The following is a 22,479-nucleotide window of genomic DNA, read 5'->3' on the forward strand; positions in this document are numbered from 1 at the left end:
GCCCCCGCGCCGGGCCCGGGCCATCGGCACGCTGTGCCCGCGGCGGTGCAGGCGCACGGAGGCGGAGGCGATGGTAAAGCGATGGCAAATAAACAGCCCCGCCGACAGGGCCGGCAGCCGGGATACGGCAAACATCTCCCTGCTCGAAAACAAATTCCCGGACAGTCTTAAACAGCCAAATAAACTTGCCGGCTCTGTTTTTCAATCAAGCCTTTTAAGTACTAGACTGAGGCAAATTACAGGCGCAGGAAAACCTGCTGAAACTTAGGAAAGTGCTATTTTACTATCTCAGATGGTTAGAGGGATCTGGATCTACCTTGACTGCACTAAATTGCCTGTAAAAAAGTGGTGATAAAGTGTAAAAGTAACAAGTGCCTCCTTATTCACGTGTGTTCCCCTAATCTGATCACCTTCTGTCTCTTTATGAGGCTACTGGGTGGCTGGGGCTACCCCGGGCCGGCTGCAGGGCTGCGGCGGCCCGTGCTGGGGCGGGGGTTATTCGGGGATACGGTTTCACCAGGCGGGCACAAACCCACCCGAGTGGAAAAGTAGCTGCCCCGGGGGCCGGGAGGGGATGCCCGCGCAGGTGCAGCGCGGCTGCGGGCGGCCGAGTCCGCACTCCGCACCCCGCATCCGCACCCCGCACTCGCACCCGCACCGCGCTCCTCGCCGCCTGCCTCCCGAGAGCGCGGCAGGCAGACTGACTTCAGAGTGTGTTTTCCCTTATTTTTACAGCTGGGCATTTAAAAAATTCACTGGCTATTCCCCGCGTGGCTCTTTTTGTTTCTTCTGAGTTATTTTTCTATTTGGGTGTTTGTTTTTTTTTTTTTTTTTAAGGGGGTAGGCAAAGCCTCAAAAATATTTTTTAGCAATTTTGCACTGAGGTCAGGAAAATACCCTTCAGGTATTCTCCCTTAATTAGGAGGGAAAAGGTTTCCAGCCACGCAATAGGGGAGATTTTTTTGTTTCACGCATAAAGCAGTAAAAGTGAAATAACGCAAGAAGTGTGCTTCATCCCGATCTGTACCTTTTTCCACGTAAAAGGGTGAAGGCTACAAAACATTTTCTATTCCTAACTCAGGCAGAAAGAACTGAAAATCTGAAACCTTTTTCTCTCGAACGACTAAATGAAAGGGGTCGCCTCCAGCCCTCCTTCCACTTGCCATGAAACACACGCTCTTCGGGGGGGAAAGCAGCAGCTCTTCGGAACACAAAAAAGAAATAAATCCCGGCTTTTTAAATATGATTTCCTTCATGAGTCGATTGTAACCGAAGGATTATTTAATGCAACACATCTGTCTAGGGGGGAAGGTGCTGCTGCTGCTGCTGCTGCTGCTGCTGCTGCTGCTGCTGTTGCTGCTGCTGCTGCTGCTGCTGCGAAAGCCAAGACGCGCAAAGTTTGCAGTCGATCGGATCTCGCCCGCGGAGCTGGAGCAGGAGCAGGAGCAGCAGCAGGAGCCCTGCATCGCTGCGCAGAGAGCAAAGCAAAGGAGAGGCGAAAAAACCTGACGGGTTGTGTCGGGGATGGGAGATTTTTTTCCCCATAACTAGCTCCAAAGCAGGGATGGCAGCCTTGAGCTTTGACAATATATTTGTTTTCATATTGAGGGCGCTGGATTATCCACGTTAAGATCAGCTAATCAAACGCAGGTTGCTGCTGTTGTTCAGGTTCACAGAAAAGCTGATGATGATCCAGAGACATCTTTCACTTCCCCTTTTCCACGCTTCTCTGTTTTTTCCCCCTTCACAAATAAAGAGTAAATAAGCATCTGCTTTTTACGTCACGCAACTTATGCAACATTTCATCTGACTTTTTTTTCGCCTGCCCATTTTTTTTTCACTCGGGAATGTGAGTTGCCATAGCCATGGATATCAAATGAAACTTGCCCAGATGTGTCAGAGAAAATAAAGACATCATTTGTTTTTAAAACGGGACGCGAAATCTGACGAAGTTTTGTTGTTGAATCCCTCTTTAAAAAAAATAGAAATAAAAAAAAAATTTAAATAGCCCCAATACTGCAGCAGTTAAAAGCAGAGATCCCTATCATAAAGGAGAAACAGATGGGGTGAGAGTAAGACAAATAATTAAGTAAGTCGGGCTTTGCGTGTGGACGACCGAGCCCTCGCCTCGCGGAACACAGACCTTCGGGCGGCCAAACTGTATAAAAAAGTGCTGGAAAAGCGCCTGAAATTACAACATTTACATCAAATTTTAGCGGGTGACTCCAGCAGGCTGGGAAGCGCTCCGCGCTGCCCGGCGGCCCCGCTGTCCCCCGCCGAACCGCGCGGGGCATCCCGGCCACTCGGGGCGGCTCCGCCCGCGCCGCGCTGCCCCGCACGCCCCACGCGCGTTCCTGTCCGGTTCGGGGAGTCGCGGGGAGCCGCCTTTGGCACAAGCCCGCGGCCAGCGAGGCAGGGCCCGGGGGGTCCCCGGTAGCTCCGCACCGGCTACCTGCGCCCGAGAGCCGCCGCCTCCCCCGCGGAGCCGCCGCTGCCCCTCCGCGCACCCGCACTCGCCGCCCCCCCGCGGCCCCCGGCCCTGCGACAGCCCACAGCGCCCACTATAGGGCCCGGAGCCTCTCGCACCCCCCCTTCCCAGACCCCCCCCCACTCCAGCCCCCGGCGGCGGCAGCAACTTCCAGCGCTCGCCACTGAACTTTTCCTCAACTCCTTCCCCACCTCCCGCCGGCCGCCCGCAGCCCCCGGCCCGGCTCCGGCCGCCGCACCCCCCGCCCCGGTCCCCACCGCCGCCCGCCGAGCCGGGCCGGGCCGAGCCGAGCCGAGCCGAGCCGAGCCGGGCCGGGCGGCTGGGAGGGGATGCTGCAGGTTGCCTGCGAGCTCCGCGCCGCACCAGACATGTCTATGCAACATGGCAGAGAGGGAGGGTGAAAAGCCAAGAGAAAGGGGTATTGCACCTACTTGCGGCCAGCTTCCTCGCCCTGCCCTTGGATCGCATGCTGCCAGTCCCGCGGCCGATGCTGGCGTGGGCTTGGGGTTGGGGGGGGGGCTTTTTTTTTTTCCTCCCGGAGCTTTTCCTCCTTTTTCGCTCCCCCTCTCCCTCTCTCCTCTCCCTCTCCCGCACACACACTCTCCCTTTCTCTCAATCCCGGCTCGCTATCTCTCCAGCATTGTCAGTTTGGACACCTTCGCACATGCGCACGGGCGGCTCCCCCCCGCTCTTCAACATTTCAGCGCCGCCAAAAAAAAGTTTGCAGCGATCCATCACCGCCGGTGGGGACCCTGACAGCCGGCACCGGGGCCGGGACCGGCCGGGACGAGGCGCGCAGCCGCCGCCGGGCTGCGCCACCGCGGCCGCGGGGCAGCCGCTCCGCCGCCTGCGCACCCGGGATGGGTTACAGCGGGGGAGACCCGAGTTCCCGCGGGGCAAGGGCTGGGGGGGAGAAGCGACACCTTTTTTTCTCTTTTTTTTTAATGGGATATTAATACTGTTATGGAGTCTTTGCGACGTTTGAATAGTTTATTCTCACCCGGCAGCAATTACCGTAGAACTTTCCGTATATATAGGCAGAGAGATATAATTTGATTACATGTTTTATTATGTATGCGTACCATGAAATCTTACACTTTCCCGGCGCGCACACTTTTTTGCCACCTTGAACTCGGCTCAGCCACCACCAGTTGGGCAGAAAAAAAGCGTTTTAAAAACAGTAACACCGACCGCTCTAATCTGTTTTAATTACAGGGTTTGCCAATCAAAGAGGGAGAGCGCAGAAATTGGGAACTCCTTTAGGGGATGGCTGTGTCCGAGGTATGAATCAATCCAAACTACGTATAGATTTTCCCCTGGTACAACCTCCTTGCATTAAACAGTTTTGTTCAATACCTTCCATGCGCTATTTATGTTCCCATTAATATCTGTTGCAAATCCTGCCAGACACCATAAAAGAAAATTACAATCTTTCAGACTCGGGGCTGCGCCAGTACATACACGCTGCTCAACTTTTTGTTTTAATAAAATCCTCAGCATCGCCCCTTCCCCCTTCAATCCCACCCCACCCCCCGGCTGCCGATGCTGAGGATCGGGGCTGCCCGTGGAACACCCCCGGCCCGACCCGACCCGACCCCCCCGCCCGGCGCCCTCCGCACCCCACCGGTGACAACCCTGCGCGTGGGGCGGAGGCACCGCGGATCCCAGGCTGCTGCCCCAAACGCCCGGCAGACAGGCGCAAGCACTTGAACCCGCACTGCGGAGCCGTCATTGATGCCAATAGTTATTTTTAATTTGTAACTCGGGTTTGTTTTGGGTTTTTTTTTAAGGGACACGCAGCTGCTCTCTGCCCACTCCACATCCCCCCGCAGCCGGGCAGGGGAGCACCTAAAGCCCTCCCAGCAGGAGGGGCAGAAGGGCAGGGGGCTGTGCGGGTCTCGGCCTCCCCTGACCCCCTGCAGCCCTTGGGTTGCTCTGTCCGGGCTGTCCCGGGAGGAGATGGTCTCCCTGCCCCGGCGGAGGCAGGGCCGGGACAGCCGGGGAGCGGCTACGGGCTGCGCGGGAGATGCGCGGGGCCGGGCCGGGGCTGCTCTGGGGGTCCCGGCACTACCCGAGCCCCGACCTCGCTAGCAAGCAGAGCCTCTCCTTGCCGGGCTGCATCGAGTGTCCCCAGATCACCCCACACACACCTCTCGACCTGCGGCGCCGGGTCACTTGGGACAAATGAAAACGCCCGTGAACTTTGCAAAACTCCCCCCCGCCTCCCGCCCCGGTTTTAGCGGACACCCGGCAGAGCCCCCGCCCGGGCAGAGATGCGCGCCCATCCCCGTGCCCGGGGACCCGCTCGCAGCCGGGCGGCCGAGCCCCGTGCGGGGCCGGGGGCACAGATGCGGGTTTCCCGGGCGGGCAGCCCTGACCCCGGCCGTGCCCGCCTGTCACCGCCACCTGCCCGCCGTCCCAGCGGCCTCGGGAGCCCGGCAGGTGCCGCGCCGCCCGCCCGGGGCTCCGGCGGCATCCCGGGCAGCCCCCGGCCGCCCCCCGCCGCCCGCCCGCCAGCCCGGCCGCCCCAGTGTCGCCCGCCACGGCCCCGCCAGGTTCGCCCCTGTCCCCGAAAGGTCCCGGGCAGCCCCCCGGGAATTCCGTTTCGTTCGCGCGGAGAAGCTCCTCCGCGCCGGCAGCCTCTGCTCCGTCCCGGGTGGGAAGCCACTGGCGGCGGGGATGAGGGGTCGTTTTCAGCAGATCCACGGGCAGAAACAGAGATGGAAATTTGGGGATATATTTTTTCCGGAGGGAGGGGTAGAATTAAATCTATTTCTAATACAGGCTGGGAGACCAAAGGCACCCCCTCAAGCACAGGTTTCAGTGCTTTCCCCGTAACAGGAAATTTTCTCTTCCTTACATTATAATTGAACAAGCCCCGCAGTCTACTTGGAGAAAAGTTGGAATTCTTTATCGAGGCATTTGTTGTGCTATTGTCTTTGTGCAGTGAACTTTACATCGTGTTATTCAATCTCAATCTATATTCTCCTAGCTACCAGTAAGATTAATTTAATCATTGTAATGCAATTATTAATACTGTTTACCCAACGCTTGATTTCAGGTTTGCTGTTAAGAAATTAAGCTTCTTGCTGACCGAAAAGCTATGCAGGGATTTCCAGTCCACGTCGAAATGAAACAGTCCTCTTTATTTAGTCTCAGAACTCCAGCTTTCAGCCACGGGCTCAATTAGCCAAAATGGAAACAATTTTCATTCATTGCAATAACTCACTGTTCTGCTGATCACTTTCAAAATATACACTTTATTATTATATGCTGACCTCGGTGCCGCGAAGTGGCAAGGCTAGAAAGAGGCAGAGGGATCTCTCCAGCCCCCTTGGGCTGTAATTATTAGAAATTAATTGGGTTCAGGACCCTGGGTAGCATGGGTAAATTAATAGCTTGTCTGGTTGTTTAAATCCGAATTCTCAGTCCACAGGAGAGCAGGGGAGGGAGGCTCTCCCTCCCCAAACCCGCCCCGGGAGAGCGCGGCAGGGCTGGGGCAGCGCGGAGCCGCCGGCTGATTTCCCTCCTTCTTTTCACCAACGCATTGTTTTCGGGGAGCTATTTAGGGGTTAAAAATCAAAAATAAAGATCCTGTATACTTGGAGCTGTCGTGCGGGAGTAAAAGTGAAAAGGGAGCCTTAGGCAAAAGGAAATTACTGCAAGCCCGCGTGACCTTTCCGAGAGGTAATCAATCAAGTGATCAACAGGGATATTTATCATTGCTAGATGGGGCTACTTTACAAATGCACAGGAGGGGGGGCGGGGGGATACACACACATACACAAAAGTTTGGATAAACCCGATAAGTCTGAAGACAAATACGAAGACTTTAATCACTGGGAAGATTGCACATTTTCTTTTCTGAGCCCTGAGAAGGAAAGGAAAGGAGGAAACCACTGCAAAGTTTCCCCGCAGAAAATGCCTCCTGTACTAGGTGGTCACATGGAAGCTGTCCACTTTGCTTTGCAGTCCTGGGAAAGGCTGGGAACGACAGATGTGATTTAAAAAAAAAAAAAAAAAGCACCAAATACAAGCGAAAATAATAGCGAGAGATTGAGGCTTTGATAACTGGGCTCGGTGTTTGTTTTTATGCAATGTGTTTTTATTTGCTGGCTTGAAACTCGGAGCTGTGGAGCTCAGCTCTGCCTGCCTGTAGTCCCCGAAACGGTTAACTCCGAAAACAAAACAAAAAAAACCCACCCCATGCCCCCTACTATATGAAATCAGCGATCTGGTTCAATTAAACTTGCTCTCCGTAGCATAAAGCATCCACCACAATACAGGCAATGAAATCCAACAATAAAAGCCCATGCATTTTCTGCACAGTTTCCTTCTCCCTTGTAAAACATGCCGTCGTGTAAGCACCAGACATTTAATTTTGCTTCCTATAACTTACCGGATTCCTTAACAAACCTACTCTGACCACTTTTTTTTTCCTCTCCCCCTTTTCTTTATTTTTCCCCGCTTTGCGCTGCGCTCCACGCACACGCCTGCACAAAGCCTCCCTGTCTGCGCCCTGCGCTGCTGCCTCTAAACGACTTTAGAAGGAGGGGAGTTTCCGCGGAGCCCCCGCCGCCCCTCGGGAGCGCCGCTCGAGCCGCGCTTGCGGAGAGATCCGCGGGGAGCGGCTGCGCGGCCGCGGCTGAGCGCGGAGCGTCCAAGCGGTGCTGCCGCGGCCGCGGGGGTTCGCCCAGCCCTTGCGCGGCCCTGCGCGGCCCTGCGCGTCCCCGCGCCGCCCTGCGCGCTCCTGCGCGGCTCGCCCGACCCTTGCGCGCCCCTGCGCGCCGCACCGCGGTCTGCGGCTCCCCCTCGCGGCCGCGGCGCCGCACTGCAGGGCGCGGAGAGGCGGGTGCGCACCCCGCGCTGCAGAGAGGGCGGAAAACCTCCCAAAAACTCGGGTCTGGAGGGGACACCGGGTTACGGTCCGGTACCGGAGCCTGCCGGGAAGCGGAGCTGGCTCGGAGCTCGCAGCAGGCCGGGAATGAGGCTGTCCCTGCTGGAAGTGCCGCAGAAAACACGCGGCCGCGAAGAATGAAACGCATTCATAGGTGGGAGACAGGCACGGAACAGCAGCGAGCCCTGCAGAACACTCGCCGAGAAATGTTTCCCTATGAAAATGGTGCAGGGTGCCAACTATGAAGTAGATCTTGTTTCTGCCTGTAGGAAGGACCTGGATTTCCACAACATTGAGACTGAAAGAAAAACAGAGGAAAATGAACAGGCCAGAGGCAAGTCTGAAAGACCGGCATGGAGGTCACCGTGGTAAATGGGGACACTGGAGACCTGAACATGATTTTCTGCTTCCTGGCAGATTTCCTGTGTTACTTTGCATTCCCCCACCCCTCACCTGAAGTGGATAGCAGCTTCCCCAAACCCAAAAGCTGGAGGTCTCTGTTTTAAGGACCACAGCAGAGTTTTTTGCTTGTCCCCACTCCTAGTAGAAGGTGGTGATGCAGGACCATCCCTGAACATGAAACAGGACTCACACATTATCTAACTGCAACCAAAATACTCATTTACCCCTATACCAAAGAGAGGTGCAATCAATATCCTTAAATCAAGCTCTTTTCCAAGACTAAAAACACTTTCTGGCCAAAAATGTCATATCCTCATATCCTCGAGAGGTTAGCCCCAGTATGTCTTGCTCTTAAAGGAGCATCGGTGGAGAACATAATTGGAAAAATTAAAGAGTAGGAGGGGGAAAGTAATTACAGGCCACTAGAGAAAAACAAACATGTTCTGAATGTAGACAAAACATTGAACAGAGGGGAATTAATAGTACTACAAATCAAAAGGGAAAAATGTCAGTAAAGATCAGCAGAAAGTGAACATCCTATTTAAAGTGAAAATAGAAACAACTGAAATCAGAGAGAAACACACAAGGAATTTGAAAAGCAACCTAAAATCAAAATAAAGGAATGGAGAATTTTTTTTTTTATCACTCAGTACACAGTGATAGTTAAAGCTGATGCATGAATGTTTAAAAAAGCTGAAGTCCCACCATGAAGGCGGATCAGTTGATAAGACACAAGAGTTTTGTGATTTTTACCCACTGGGCCAGGCTGACTCCCATTTTGCAAAGTGAACTGGGCAAGGCTGGAAAACCCCTGCAGAGGATGAAAGGGGATTTTCCAGTATGTCACATAACCTTATCCTTCCTCCCTGGCCTTCCCAGTGGCTTCCCAGAAGGAAGGAGCTGGGGACTGAAGAGGTCTGGGCTTTGAGGAGCTGTTGTCCCCTTGGGGCACAGCAGTGAAGATGAACGACAGGCAAGTCAGTAAAACACTCTGGTGAAGCACATTTTCTTTGGCTGAAGCTACGTTCTGAGACAGGCCATGAAGGCTGAGGAAGATTTGGATATTAAGCTGTTTAAAGGTAATATGACAAAATGGAAGGAGTAAAATTGAATGGGGTGATGGCAGACAGGCTTCCAGAGCTAGTAGTGCTGAAATAGATGAAATTTTGAAATGAAAAAATGAAATCCTCTCTCTGTGTGGTGAAAGCTGTGTCATGACCAGGGATTGTCATCACGAACATGGGGCTCCCCTTTGTCAGGGTTGTATCTGCTTTCACTCACGGTGTAACTACCAGGCAAGAGTGGGCTTCTTGCTGCTTGTCTTTAAAGGAACCACAAAAGCAGGTTAACACATCAGCCTTTATCAAATCCACAAACCCATTTTTCCCTTTAAAGCATAAGGAACACATTCATATTTCACTCTCATTTCTCTCCAGTACAAAAGCACGGGGTCGGAATTAATGAGCAAAGTATTTGTGTGACGTTTTATATTGTATTGGCATTTATATAGTGCTTTTCACAGGCTTCATGTCAAAACCCTTTACAGGGCAATAAATCATATACCTTTCCTGATGAAATTGTATGTAGGCAATTGGGCACCTATCCTGCCCTCAGCAATGTCCCACGTGCGAGACACGGGGAAGTGTGATGAAACCTGCAGAAGTGGGGCTGAAAAAAATGGATGTAGGTCAAACCTTCCCCCCTTAATATCCTGCAACATGTTAAAAAGTCTTTAGAGCCCACTTGAACAGCCACAGGAAAGACCTAACCTTAACATGACAAAGCTTCTATTACAGTCTGAATTACTCAACATGCAAATCGAATTGTGGGTCTTACACTCAACCCCAGATTTTTTTTGCCTCTGAATTTAAACAAGTTGTCCATTTACATGGAAAATAAGGATTTTTCAATTGAACTCATTGCTAAAAATAGTGTCCATTCACCAGGCTGAACACAAGTGCCGAATTTTGGATGTTAGGCTTTCTTTCTGTTAGCATTCACAACTGTCCCTCCTAACACAAAGTCTGCAATGTGACAATGTATCTCTGCCCTGCTGGCATTTCCCTTCTTATTTGCACTTTTTCAGATAACGAAGAGTAATGAAGTTGTGAGAACCGTATGCCCGATTAGACTGACTCTTTTACACGTTTATTTGCATTCCTGCCGTGTTTCCAAAGCCACTTCGGGCTAAGAAAAAAATGGAAAGTCATTTTAAGTCTTTTGGGGGTTGGGAAGCAGGAGCTAGAGCTCTGCTCTGGTGGAATCTGAGGGAATCACAGCACTGTGCCCAGTTAAGGGGTTTTTGGATTCTCTTGGTGCCAAAGGAAGCTTTGTGGACCATCCCTCCTGGCAGGTCGCAGCCCCTCCCTTTCAGCCCAATCGCCCTGAGACTGCACGAAGGCAATGGCTCAGAAGCAAATGGAAAATCTTTGCAGTAGCTCAACACCAATTGAAAACCACTTTTCCACCTCCCCTATCTGTAACACGTGAAAACTGATAACATTCTGCACATACTGGCTGATAGTTCAAATGCATAAGAAACCAACCTAGTTATGATTTATTAGCCGGAAGAGCTGTTAGAATAATTTACAAATAGAAAAGAATTTAAAAAAAAAAGTGGTGCTGTTCTCCACCAAACAGACATTTAGATTACTTAATCTAAAATCAAAGTAATGCAGAAGTAGAACAAAAGGCAAAGGCACATCGCCCAGCTCCATTAAGTGCCGTGGGCTGTGTTAGAAGTGGAGAGTTCTTGCACCTCTGCAGAGGTGATTAATGTCCTGCGAGACCTGAGCAGTCACTGTGCAGATGCACAGCCAAGGAACGAACTAATACAGCCTCTGCTTTCTTTAGGGTTTTGTACTGGGAGCTCTGCATCCACAAGAGCTCAAATTCACACCCTGCTGCTGCGCTCTGATGGCAACAGAGCCTCGTTTTATCTCGTTCCCATCTCGGTATACACCCTATTTAGCAGTTTAAATAATGATCAGTAAATAACACACATGCGTGGACTTCACTGAGATGGATGACAACAATAATTAAAATGGTCTTTTCGGTGGGAGACACTCTCAGCACCAATAGTTAAAGCTGAAATTCAAGAGTAACCAACACATTAAAGCCTGAAAGTTCTATTCTTTCTGGCAGTAATACATTTGAAGATTAAATTAGACAAAATGTTTCTTACAACAAACGGACTTCTGTTAGCATTCAGGATTATGCTCCCAGTCAATGTTTATTATGCTTTTGGTCCTATATATTCTAAAGGTCTCAATTTCCTACTTCCATAATTTTTTGATCAGTTTTGTTTAAACTGGGAGCCTTTTACTTTTCACTTTAAAAATTACTGCTTCTTCTTAAAACTTCTAGCAGGTTATGGTATCTGGAATGAGTACCAAGGAAAGGGAAACAAGCTAAAGTAAATTACTATCTAATCTAACCCATCTGACTACTTCTAAGGTACCTATTATTGTGGTATCAAAGTACTGCATCTCTGATAGCATGTGATCTTTGATCTTAAATTGGACCTCCAATAACATTTTTAATTAAACATCTTATTTGATGCCTGCTGGAGCTAAAATGCAAATAAGTGTCACGTAAAGAATGAAAGTTAAGAGAGCAGAGAGCAGAAAATGATGGCTGATTATAGCATGGTTGTTGTACCAAAACAAAGAACCCCATCCTCCAGACCCTGTGGAATTAAAACAATCAGCCTCAAGGTTTGAAGACTGAGTAGAAACTACCTAGAAATGAAAAGTCCTTTCAATTTATTAAAATTAATAGTGAATAAAACAGTTTGTCAGAAGCAGATCTGAGGTACTCACAAGAATAATTCAGAAAAATTGTAAAAATTTGTGGCTTCCTTTGCCCTCCAGTGTCCAGCAAATACTCATTCTGTTGCAATCCTCCACTAGGAATTTTGTAGGATTTCCACACTGGCTGAGACAAGCCACATTTGTCCTCTTTGAAAGGTGTTTTCATCAAATCACTTTGTGCATAGGAATCATTCATATTAAAACACAAATTCACTGCCAGATTTTATCCAACTACATTCATAGCTAATTTGGAAGCGATTTGTAAGAGACATGAAGAAGGAAAGTATCCTCAGAGCACTGCTCTTTCAATCTGTGGAGGTTTTTATGAAAGCACACATCGACCCACACCTTCTATCAATACAGGGCACACACAGACAGTGCCTGCAGCTGACAGCAGCCCGGGGTGTTCAATTCCTCCCACATCACACAGGAATTACTCCCTTGTATGTTATGTGCTGCTACTTCTACTTAGGACATGAGTACAGATAGCACTGCTCAGAACTCTCTGCTAGATATGGAATCCCATCAGAATTCCATGGCACTTAAACCAAATGTATATTAAAAACTCATCAAGTGCAGTATCAAGATACTTTGAATACAGAGTAACCCCTTTTAAAAATGTCTTTGTAAGTTTTTCTAACAAATTCTTATTTGTTTCTTTCATTCTGCACTCATCACCATAATAAGAGCACACACTAAAAAGCTCTTAGACAATTTTTCTCCCCAGAGGAGGATAAGTATATGTGAAGTGATTTGTAAGATTTAAACTTTTCACTTTGATACAACTCCATGTAAAGATATCACCACTCTGACAGCTCTGAAGCCTGGAGGAGCAGCCTCTTGGTATCTGCTGCCTGGAAAAAGGCAGAATATAAGCAGTGGTCATCCCACACTTATCTGAGGTCAAAATTCTTCTCTTTCAATTATCACTCAGATAATGACAAAAAAATTACAGCCACAACGACAGCAAGCAGTACATAACAAAAGGTATCAAATTCCAGAAGTAACAATGATGGAATTTACATTCATTCTACAATGCAGCTGGCATTCCAAACTGGAGGAACTGAAAAAGCCCATGGAGGTGAAGAGCCAATTTGTGATTTCCTTCAGATAAAGCATCAGGGCTGGTGTTCATGAGGGCATCAGGGATCAGAGCTATCCCACTGCCTGCCAGTTCCCCAGGATCCCAGCAGACCCTCCCTGATCACACAGCACTGCTCCATCCACGTCTCATGTTTGAGCAGCCAGTTCTGCACAGCAAAATCTGGCTGAAGAATGAGTGACAAAACCCTACAGAAGAGGCAGGAGAGAGAATATTTCACTTTTCTCCTTCTTCACATTTCCTAAGGTAACTGTGGTTTAGCCTTTTGGTTTTCATTTTTCAGGGAAGTCCTTAAGCCTAGTTCACAGCAGCCTTTATGGCTGAGAGCTCATTCATCAAGAGCAAAATCTCAGATGCAAAGTTCATGACAGAGTGGTGAGGTGCAAAGTTGAAAGAGGAGGAAAATAATTTTTCCCATCCCAGAAATCCTTTCAGAATTTCAGAAGCACTCTCAATCACAAGATGACCTTAGAAGTGGGATTTGCTTGTTGTTTGGGGGTTTTGTTTGTTTTTACAGAAGCTTAGGGAAAAAAAGCACTCTAATATCATCACAACCAAGAATTAGGACTGTCTTGGAATGTGAAGACTTTGGGGGTTAAATCCTTCTTCTCAGAGAGGCAGACCAGGGTTAGAGCACAGGCCCTTCTAGATCCTAGCCTGAAAACAAAGTTTTTATTACAGAAGTTTCACTGTAACTGGCGTGTTCCCACAAAATGTTTCAGTGGTGAGAAATAAAGAGTTCCCAAGTGTAAACCACTGCCAAAAAATTCCCAATCATTTCTAGCCAGTGAGCAAGGAAATGTGTTATTTTGCCATCAGTGGAGAAGGAAGCCCCTGTCCCAGTGGTGCTGTAAGGTCACGCTTCATCTTGTCCCCAGCAATTTGTGTGTGCACCCACAATTCCAGGTACCTGGAATAATGTAGGGCCATTTTCTAATGCATTTCAGCAGTTTGTATTGCAAATGGCTGTGGAAAAACAATAAACATGGCTAAAGAACAGAGAGAGAAAGCTACAGTGACCTCTTTTCTGTCCTTTTACAGCAATTTCTCTTCCCTGCATATACACATACACACCCCTTCATGATGTATGAAGAGACTTTGGAAATAAATCTTTCAAAAATATTTACTCTTCAAACCCATGTGCTTTTAAAAGAGAGGTGGGATCCAGGTTTCACCTCTGGCACTTAGCACTTGCCTCTTGCTCACATATTGGGAAAGGCTGGAAAATAGAAGCTCTTACATTGCCTGAACTTCAGTGCAAGGTGACACCTCCCTGATTTGCCTGAACTCAAACTCTTTCTGGAGGAGAAATTAATCAACCCACGCTAACTCCATCTTTTTCCCAAATTTCCTTTGCTATCCCCAAACAGGCAACAAAACACCTGCTATTATCCCAACAAAGTGCTACCAGAGAAGGAAAGCACTTTATGTTACAGAGCAAAGAACTCCTCCACTGGCTGCTCTCAAACGAAGCCCAGCTGAGCAAAAGAAATCCTGCTTTCTCACTGAAGAAGTCCTCATGTGCTCAAAATGATCCTGAAAGAACTCAAATGCTTCATACAATTTTTAATTAATTCTATCTAGACACACAGCAGTCTGAGAAGCTGTAGTGTTATATATATAACCTCCTTATGTTTCACTATTTACATTGTGTTATTCTCTGGCTATTTCCCAACTTTATTCACTCACCCTAGAGATCAATTTAGGCACCAAAATAAAATATGATCTTATCTTTGCGCTGCACAGAAAAGCGAAACAAAATTTCTCACGGGAGACAGGGGTTAAGGCACTGGACTGGGTGTCAGAGAAGTGGTGTTCTATTCTTGGCTCTACCACTCACTTGCTGTGGGAGCTTGTAGAGCAAGATACAGAGCAGGAATGGAGACTCCAGCCAAAAAATTCCTCCTCTCTAACTTTTCCTCTTTCATTATGCATGAGAGTGAGTTTTTCCAGCATTCAGGCATACATCTGAAAGCTGGGGAAACACGATTCTACCAAAATACAGAACCAGCAGAGAAAGAAAATGAGTGGAAAACATCAATTACAAAGTTTTCTTGGGCGCCTCCAAAGAACTGAAACAGAATCTCTACTCACGCAGTGAAGATAGAGAAGAAATTCAGCCCCAGTTTCAGCAGGCACTGCTCCAAGGACTGCACTGGACTTGCACGTGGGCTGACTTTGGTCTGTTGTGCTGCTGCTCCTTGATCTATTTGCTGCCTCAGACAAGTTTTCTGAGACAGTGAACAACAAAGAATCAGGCCTGGGGGAAGAGGGTTTGCTTTTTTTTTTGTTTTTTTACAAAAATAAGAACCTACACTTTGGTTTTGAAATAAGCGATCTGACTTTTAAAAAGTAAAAATAGATTTTATTGGGGCAATTTTTGTTCAAAAGCCGTAGCTAAGACTATATCCAGACCTGGAGTAACTAGCTGCCTAAATTAAGAATGACAGACTCACAGTTAACTCCTGCTGGAAGCAGTATTTCTATGCCCTTCCACAGGAACAGACCAGGCAGTACTTCTTGCTTTAGGCTGTAACTGTGATCTAATGCACAACATTGAAACATTTCTAACCATTTTGGGACAACTGAAGAAATAGTAAACACATAGGTCCTCACTTGGCATGGCTGGATCCTGTACTACCATGCCAGCTAATGACTGAAGAGAGAGATTTTTGCAACTACAGTGTTCTGTGTGTAAAACAGATCATGAAACTGATTTATCCTGGCCATGTTCAGTTGTAACCGTTTTACCACCTACTCAGAGAATCTGCACCACATTCTGCTTTGAGCTGTGTTCAAGATGTTCACTGCACACTCAACTCATTTGCTGACAGCTTTACAGCTGGGTCTCAGACATTTTGGGCTCAAAGAAACAGAAAACTAATCCAGTTGTAGAATATTCTTCAATAGTAACATCTTTCCGAAACTTTGTATAAGATATATGAGAACAGTATATACCTTGATTTAACATTTTAAGAGTTACATGTACTCAAAGACTGACCAATAATCTCACAAAAGCAGCTGCTGTATTGTGTCAGTTCTCAAACACAGGTGACCCTGGCTCTACCATATAATAAAATATACTGTCTTGGCCAACAAGAAGAAAATTTCTTATTCGGTCAGTCCCTCAAAATGCCAGGTTTTCAGAAACTTTTGGTCTGAGAGTTAGGCACACCTGGACTCCTTTAAAGAGTCTAAAAGTAGAATATATCCACTCATAAGTGATCTGTTAAAAATGTTAGCAGGTAACATTGGTCTCCTTACCCACAAAGTGTTTCTTCCCTCTTCATTTTGATGCCAAACCTCTGATATTTTTGATTTTTCAGGGCCTGTAATAAACTGTCCCAGCCAGTTGCTCAGGAAGGAGAACTAGCTTCTTGAGACATGAGAAAAATCCTTCCAATTTCATACTTTTAAAAATTTTCTATATATTAATTGTTGAAATATTAGGTAACCACAGCCTTTAATCTTTAGTCTAAGTGCAAGCCACACTTGATATGTAACAATTATTTCTTAATAAAATGTAATTATAAAAAATTCAAGGCAGTCTCAGGGAATATGCAACTGAAACTGTTAATATACCTGAGGGATTATTTCCACACTTACGTATATTAGGCACTATATAAAACATAGGATTTCTTGGGACATTATCAACAAAGGAGAATAATTTTTTTTTTTTAAACCTGCTTTTTACTGATTGCATTATCGAGTTCAATTTTATTAGCTTGAATCTTCTGGGAAGGATATGATTTTAATAATGTATAAAAGGTTTGCCTGCTAGTTGGCTGTTGGCTTTTACTGGGTACTTAATGTAATCTGTAATTACTGTAGCAGCTCCTATGTTGGCCAGTGCCTTAAGGTCACTGGAAAGCTCTGCTGGGTTGTACTTGGTGAACAAGAACATCCTTCTGCTGATTGATGGCTGCACCCTATGGAAATGCTTTCATTTTGCCCTTGAAGCATTCCCTTAAGGAACACTGTCAGGATATATTCCTCCTTGTCAAGCAGGAACCTGGGACAGCCCAAGAGCTGCCTTTATACCCAGGAGATCTCAATAATATCTCCTTTGGCTTTCACATTTGCTTCCCAAATCTTCAACCAATGAATATACATATCTCCTAATTACAAGAACAGGCTCATTTAAAAAGCACAATTTACCTTGCACAAACACTGAGATGGAAAACCATTGAAGCCTTCACTGTATTTTTTTCTAAAAAGGGAAATAAAGTGTTGTAGGACTTGTCTTAGAGAAAGTAGATTTTCACCTTTTTAAATATTGTTCCTTCTTGCATTTTTTTTTCTTTCAGCTGAAAAATCCTGACTTATCTGAAACAGTTGGCCAGAACTTGCAGTTGAGAAACACACTTAAAACATGATGTAAATGGCTTTATTACAAGACTAAACTGTATTCTAAAGTGTAACATTGCCAAGCCAGAAAGTCACCTGTGGATTCATGTGTCACCTGCTGTGGTGGTACCAGGGAGATAAACCTGGATTTAGAAGGAAAATACTGGAAATACTCCAGAACTTCTGCATCCCTGAGCTTATTAAGCTTGAATTTTCTACTTACAAGATTTCCATGAAACAGATTGACAACTAAACCACTATATTAATCACAGAATCAGCAATTTAGCTAATAGTCCACATGTGTTTGTGATCCTCACTGGATGTAAACCAAATTTTTGTCCTGGTGGTATTAGTTTGCTACATTAAAAATGGCATTTCTGAGAAAAAAGCCTCTATGGAAAGTCCTCATGATTGGAGAATGAAAAATCAACTTGGTAGAAAAATGGATGATATGAAAAACCTTATTAATGGGTAATTTATCTTTTTTCCATACTGCACCACAAATTTTATACTGGCTAACACTGCCTATAGATACTATACATTTATTTCAGGGAAAATGTTCACTGAAAGGTTCTTGTGCTTTCACAAGGAAAATCAGGAGCAAGACTCTACTGTCATTTTTCAGAATTTGCCATCTATTTTGATAGTTTCAAATTGATGGTGGCTGCTTTCTCTGAAAGCAATTAGAATGTGGACTTATAAGCCATAGAACTAGAAAGCTGTAAAATGCTTTATCAATAATATTTTGCTATAAAAACACCAATAAATAATCATCATCTTCACTTCCAATAAAAGAAAACAACAACAACAAAAAAGACTCCTTGAGATGGGCTTTAAAGAATTTTTTCAATATGGAACATCATGTTTTAGTGAGTTGGTTACCTGTTTTCTCAGGGAAATTTATTCATTTCACATTCACTGAACAACCTGCTGTTCTGTGAAGTTGGGTGTCTTCATCTACACTTCTAGACAAGAGGGACTGTGGTTTTTCTGCATCTCACAGCTCTCACTGGGTTTCCTCTCAGGATCAGATGAATTTTAACTGCCAAAAGGATTTTTTTCCTAATATCGAATCAGCTTAGCTCTTATTGCAAGTTTAAACCTGCGGCAAGACCAACACAGGTGGAAACTAAACATATTGTCCTTCAGGTCTAATGAAAGAACAGGGAGCTCTTCAACATCATTGCCTGTAACTGCTCAATCGTTCACATATATACACCAAGAAACCTCTGCCTTCGGACAGGTCTTGTGATTGTCCACTGAAAATTAATTTTGTTTTCCTCATCAACTCTGTTGTATCATTTTTGTTATCAGGAAAAAAAACAAACAACCAACAAAAAACCAAAAAACTAAGTAACAAACCACCCAATATTTCTATATCCTGCCTGGCTAAGTCTGTGGGTTTATTATTTTGCTACAAATAAAAACAATTTAAAATCAACATTAACACAGAAGAAAGCCGCTATTCAAGACATCAGTGAGAACCCCCGTTACCTGTAAGGCCACTCCTGTAATCCCTGATAATTTCTTGGGACCAGAATCAAAGGACTACAGCATGCAACTTCAATTAAAAAAAAATCCAGCCAGAATAAATAGAGAAAACATGAAAACAGTGATTTTCTGGCACTCCGTTTGAAAGGAAGAGTTAAATTAATACATGAAAAGATCCTATCAGCTCTGACTTGTCTGAGTTATTAATTGAACACCTTATTGGAAACACGTAGATAAAGACGTGTACCTTAGAGAATACGAGATAAGAGTGAAAGGAAAGGGAGAGAAATTAGCCGTTTTGCCAGTTCACTCCCTTAATTGTCAAGCTAAGGCTGTTCAAAGCTGCCTGGAGCAGCGCAGTATGAAACGGTAACGAAAGTGCGGGCTGGTGATGCAGAAGATAAAAACTTCAGGATTATCCTTAAACGTACTTATCTTTAGACACAGAAGAGGCTGTAAAGCCAGCTGAACGATATAAAGCTGTTCTGAAACAAGACAAATATCTGCTCCATGTGTTATAAGCAGTTCAAGCTGCTTCCTGTGATGAAAAACATGGGCTGTACGGTAGACATACTACAGCTAAGCACAATAGATCCCATGATACAGTTGTTTAAAGGAATATTATGGTGATGAAAGAAGTGATGGAATTCTGCTCTTTAGGAGGCACAGAGGCTGAACCGGAGAGAAAAAGTTTAAGCATGAAGACATGGTAAATGTTGCTGATGCTGGGAGTTTGCGAGCTAGAGGACAGTTCTGTGTCCGGACTCTCCGGAAACAATAGGGCTCGATGGGTCTCTTGCCCCGGGCAGGGGGAGAGCAGGAAAGAGCTGCTCAGCAGTTCTCAGCTCGGCATCCTTCCCACCGCTCATTCTGCAGAGGAAGAACCCAGGAAGCTCAGAAGCGCACATCTGGAGTCAGTAGCAGTCCTGGGACCAAACCCCCCTCATCACTTCATTTCAGTCAGTTTTCATCCTTTCTGCCTTGTTTCGTCCCCCACGGAGCGCAGTGAAGAGCCCGAGTGTACAATTCAGATAATACCAATACAGGAATAAGAAACAACCTTATTAAAATACTAATTGCCACACTAAAATGGTTTCCTATGAAATTATCGTAGCTGCCAATATCCCATCATAAATGTACAAAAGTCTGATTATCTTTTCCATAAAAACAGAGAAATCCCAGCCTTTAAACTCGTTATCGTGGCAAACCAGAATGCTATGATAATGCATGAGAACTTCGGTTTGCAGCTGTAAAATTCCCAAAAGTCTTGTGACTTGGTTATAACTTTGTTATAGATGATTACCTTCCTCACTCACACAACTCCCACATTCGCTTTTGGGAAACAAAGTGTCTATTCCACAAAAGCAAGCAGTAAATTTATTTAATTAAATGAGAAATACGGAAAGCAATTTATCCTACAACATGTTGCCGTGTGCTGGAAAGCCTGACGTTTGCATATCTGGTTTCAAATCATATAATGCATTTTCAGAGACAAAAGTAAAATTAATGATCTGCAAATGCTGATTTCTGACCTATTATCAGTGGGGTCAAACTGCCAAAATATTTTGCCAAGGGGAATCCTAAACAGGATAGACAGGAAATAAAATTAATTTGTGCAAAGATATGTTTTAATTATTTTCTCAACCAAACATAAACTCAAAATTAGTAGTGTTTCGAGCAAACTTGGAAGGGAATAAAAATCTAGTGTTAATCAACATTTCTTAACCACTTCAGTTTATCTACAACATACATTGAAAAATGCATTTTTAAATACCTTTGTACATGGGGATGACAATTCATTTTAGTACCTTCCTGTGAGGCTTAAATAACGTTTTAAAAATTTTTGCTTTGAATTGGATTCCAAAAAAATGAATTATCAAATTGCAAACGTTTCGATTTAATGGCAGTTTGCCTGTACTTTAAAAAAGGGGAAAAAAAACCCCACACACCTCCCAAACAACCAACTATTTGCACATAGTTTCACTTAAATTCCTCTCTTTGCACATTAAATCGTGTTATGCACCGAGTTCCGCTCCAGTGTTTTACAAATGAATGGCTGTTGCCATCTACCGTTGGAAAAATAGGATCAGCAGCAAGAGATACCAGCGCAGATAAGACGTGTGAAACAAAGGCTTCAGCAGCCACAGAGGAGCAGCCTTTCCCAGTGAAATCTTTGAAATACAAATCCAAGTGACCAAAGAGAGGTAGAAAAATGTCCCTTCTACTCCTAAGCCTCACTGTCATTTTTAGGTCTGATCCAGCTGGGAAGAATCCAAACACAGAAAACTTTTTGTACAGATCTGAGAGTTTGGAAGACTTCACCCAGAACTGCAGCTGGAGTTGAGCACACAAATTTTAAAATATTAACTAACACAGCTTAATTTTAAAATATCATTCCGCCCAAGTTACGATCATGTCTTTGCAGCATGGAAACAGCAAATGCAGGAGGCAAAAGCTGTGTCCCATGGCTGAGCACAGCCATGCAATGCAGAGCTCTGGCTCGAAGATGGACCTGACCTGACCCATCGAGCAGGGCAGTCACCAACCACGGGACCAGGACCCAGAGTGGTTCTCCCAGGCTCTTGTGCCAGAGGTTTAGCACTGCCTGGGGTTGGTTTTTCCAAACTTCTTTTGCATAAAATGACTTTCCAGCTTGGGTGTGTTGTGCTGAACGCAGAGAACTGGGCAATGAAAGGCACGGGAAGTTACTGTATTCTTACAGCATCTTTAGTCCATGGTTTTTAGCACTTACAAAGATTCAATTGCATGTCTTCACTTTACAATGGAATTACTTATGTATAAATGAGACATATGCTTCTTCCATTCCCTTTCCTGATAAATATCCCTAGATACCACATCCAGCTACATTTTGAAAGTACCCCTTGTTGAGGCAATCTACAAATAGAATTAGGGTAGTGTTCTATTAATGTTTGCCAGGCCTGTCGGAGGTTAAACAGCCTTTGAATTAAACCATTCTTTACTCTTTGATAATTATTATTTCTCCTTAAGACACTTTCTGTTGTCTCATAAGCAAGGTCAACTTGAACTGTTTTGTTAGACTCAATATCTCAGGACAACATTAACTCTGCTCACGCTGTTCTTACAAACTCTGTGTGTGCTGTCACCTCTGCCAACAACTTTGGGAGGTGTTTAGCAGAATTCTCAGTAAGTGAAAAAAAAATTTTCTGTTGGTCATTTCAAGTACATGGCAAAGTGTGCTTTAAATTTGCACACCAAGTCACACCAACATGTGAATCTATACTTGTTCATCTTTGTACATAAACTTCTTGAACTGATTTAAATCTTCCTTGGTTTGTTTGTTGTGCACTGACACATGGCATCCAACCCAAACAGCAATGATTGTTTTTAAAATAATGCAAGAAAGCTAAGACCTAAACTGAGAACAGATTAATGAAAGCAATGTAAAATAAAATCCTGCTGCTTTCATGTACAGGGAGTGAAAAATGTTCACAACAATGAGAAGTGACTCAAAGCAGAGGCCAAGGTAGAGCCAGGAGTGGAGAACAGCTCAGGACCGTGCCTGCCACACAGTACCACAGCTGGAATCAACCCCAGCTGAGATCTCATCCTGAGAAATGTGCTCTTGGAAATATGGTAATGGGGGAGGTATGTTCATCCCCTCAGGGGCCCCAGGTCTGTCAGCTCCCAAAACACCCTCAGAGCTGTTTGCACAAGCACTGTAATGCTACCCTTCCTGCTATGCCATCAGTTCTGTGGGATCTCCTAAGGGATTTCATCCACGGTCTGCTGATTTTTTTTCCTAGGTTCGACACAGAAGAGAATCAATTTTCCCACGGGGACAGAAAGCTTTGGGGTGTTCATAAACAGCACGCCAGAAGACGACCATGCAAAAGGAAGGCAACCCGAAGCACACAGGAGTGCAGTGAGGCCATTTCGATCTGCTGGGAGGACCACCTTC

At 45.6% G+C, this 22,479-nt stretch overlaps 1 protein-coding gene across 4 annotated transcripts in view; it reads right to left on the reverse strand.

The window, feature by feature from the left end:
• MECOM (MDS1 and EVI1 complex locus) overlaps nt 1-3,132 on the reverse strand; it is a 325,384-nt gene extending 322,252 nt beyond the window's left edge. For 2 of the 4 annotated variants that reach the window (XM_085068979.1, XM_085068978.1), the window contains exon 1: nt 2,920-3,132. In XM_085068979.1, coding sequence (XP_084925105.1) covers nt 2,920-2,956 — 37 coding nt within the window. In that variant the 5' untranslated portion in view covers nt 2,957-3,132. The remainder of the gene's footprint in view (nt 1-2,919) is intronic. The other 2 variants (XM_085068980.1, XM_085068981.1) reach the window with 2 other exon arrangements.
• Between the last annotated feature and the right edge of the window lie 19,347 nt (nt 3,133-22,479).

The sequence above is a fragment of the Lichenostomus cassidix genome, chromosome 9 (genome assembly GCF_008360975.1).
Source record: "Lichenostomus cassidix isolate B80296 chromosome 9, HeHo_3.0, whole genome shotgun sequence".
NCBI lineage: Eukaryota > Metazoa > Chordata > Aves > Passeriformes > Meliphagidae > Lichenostomus > Lichenostomus cassidix.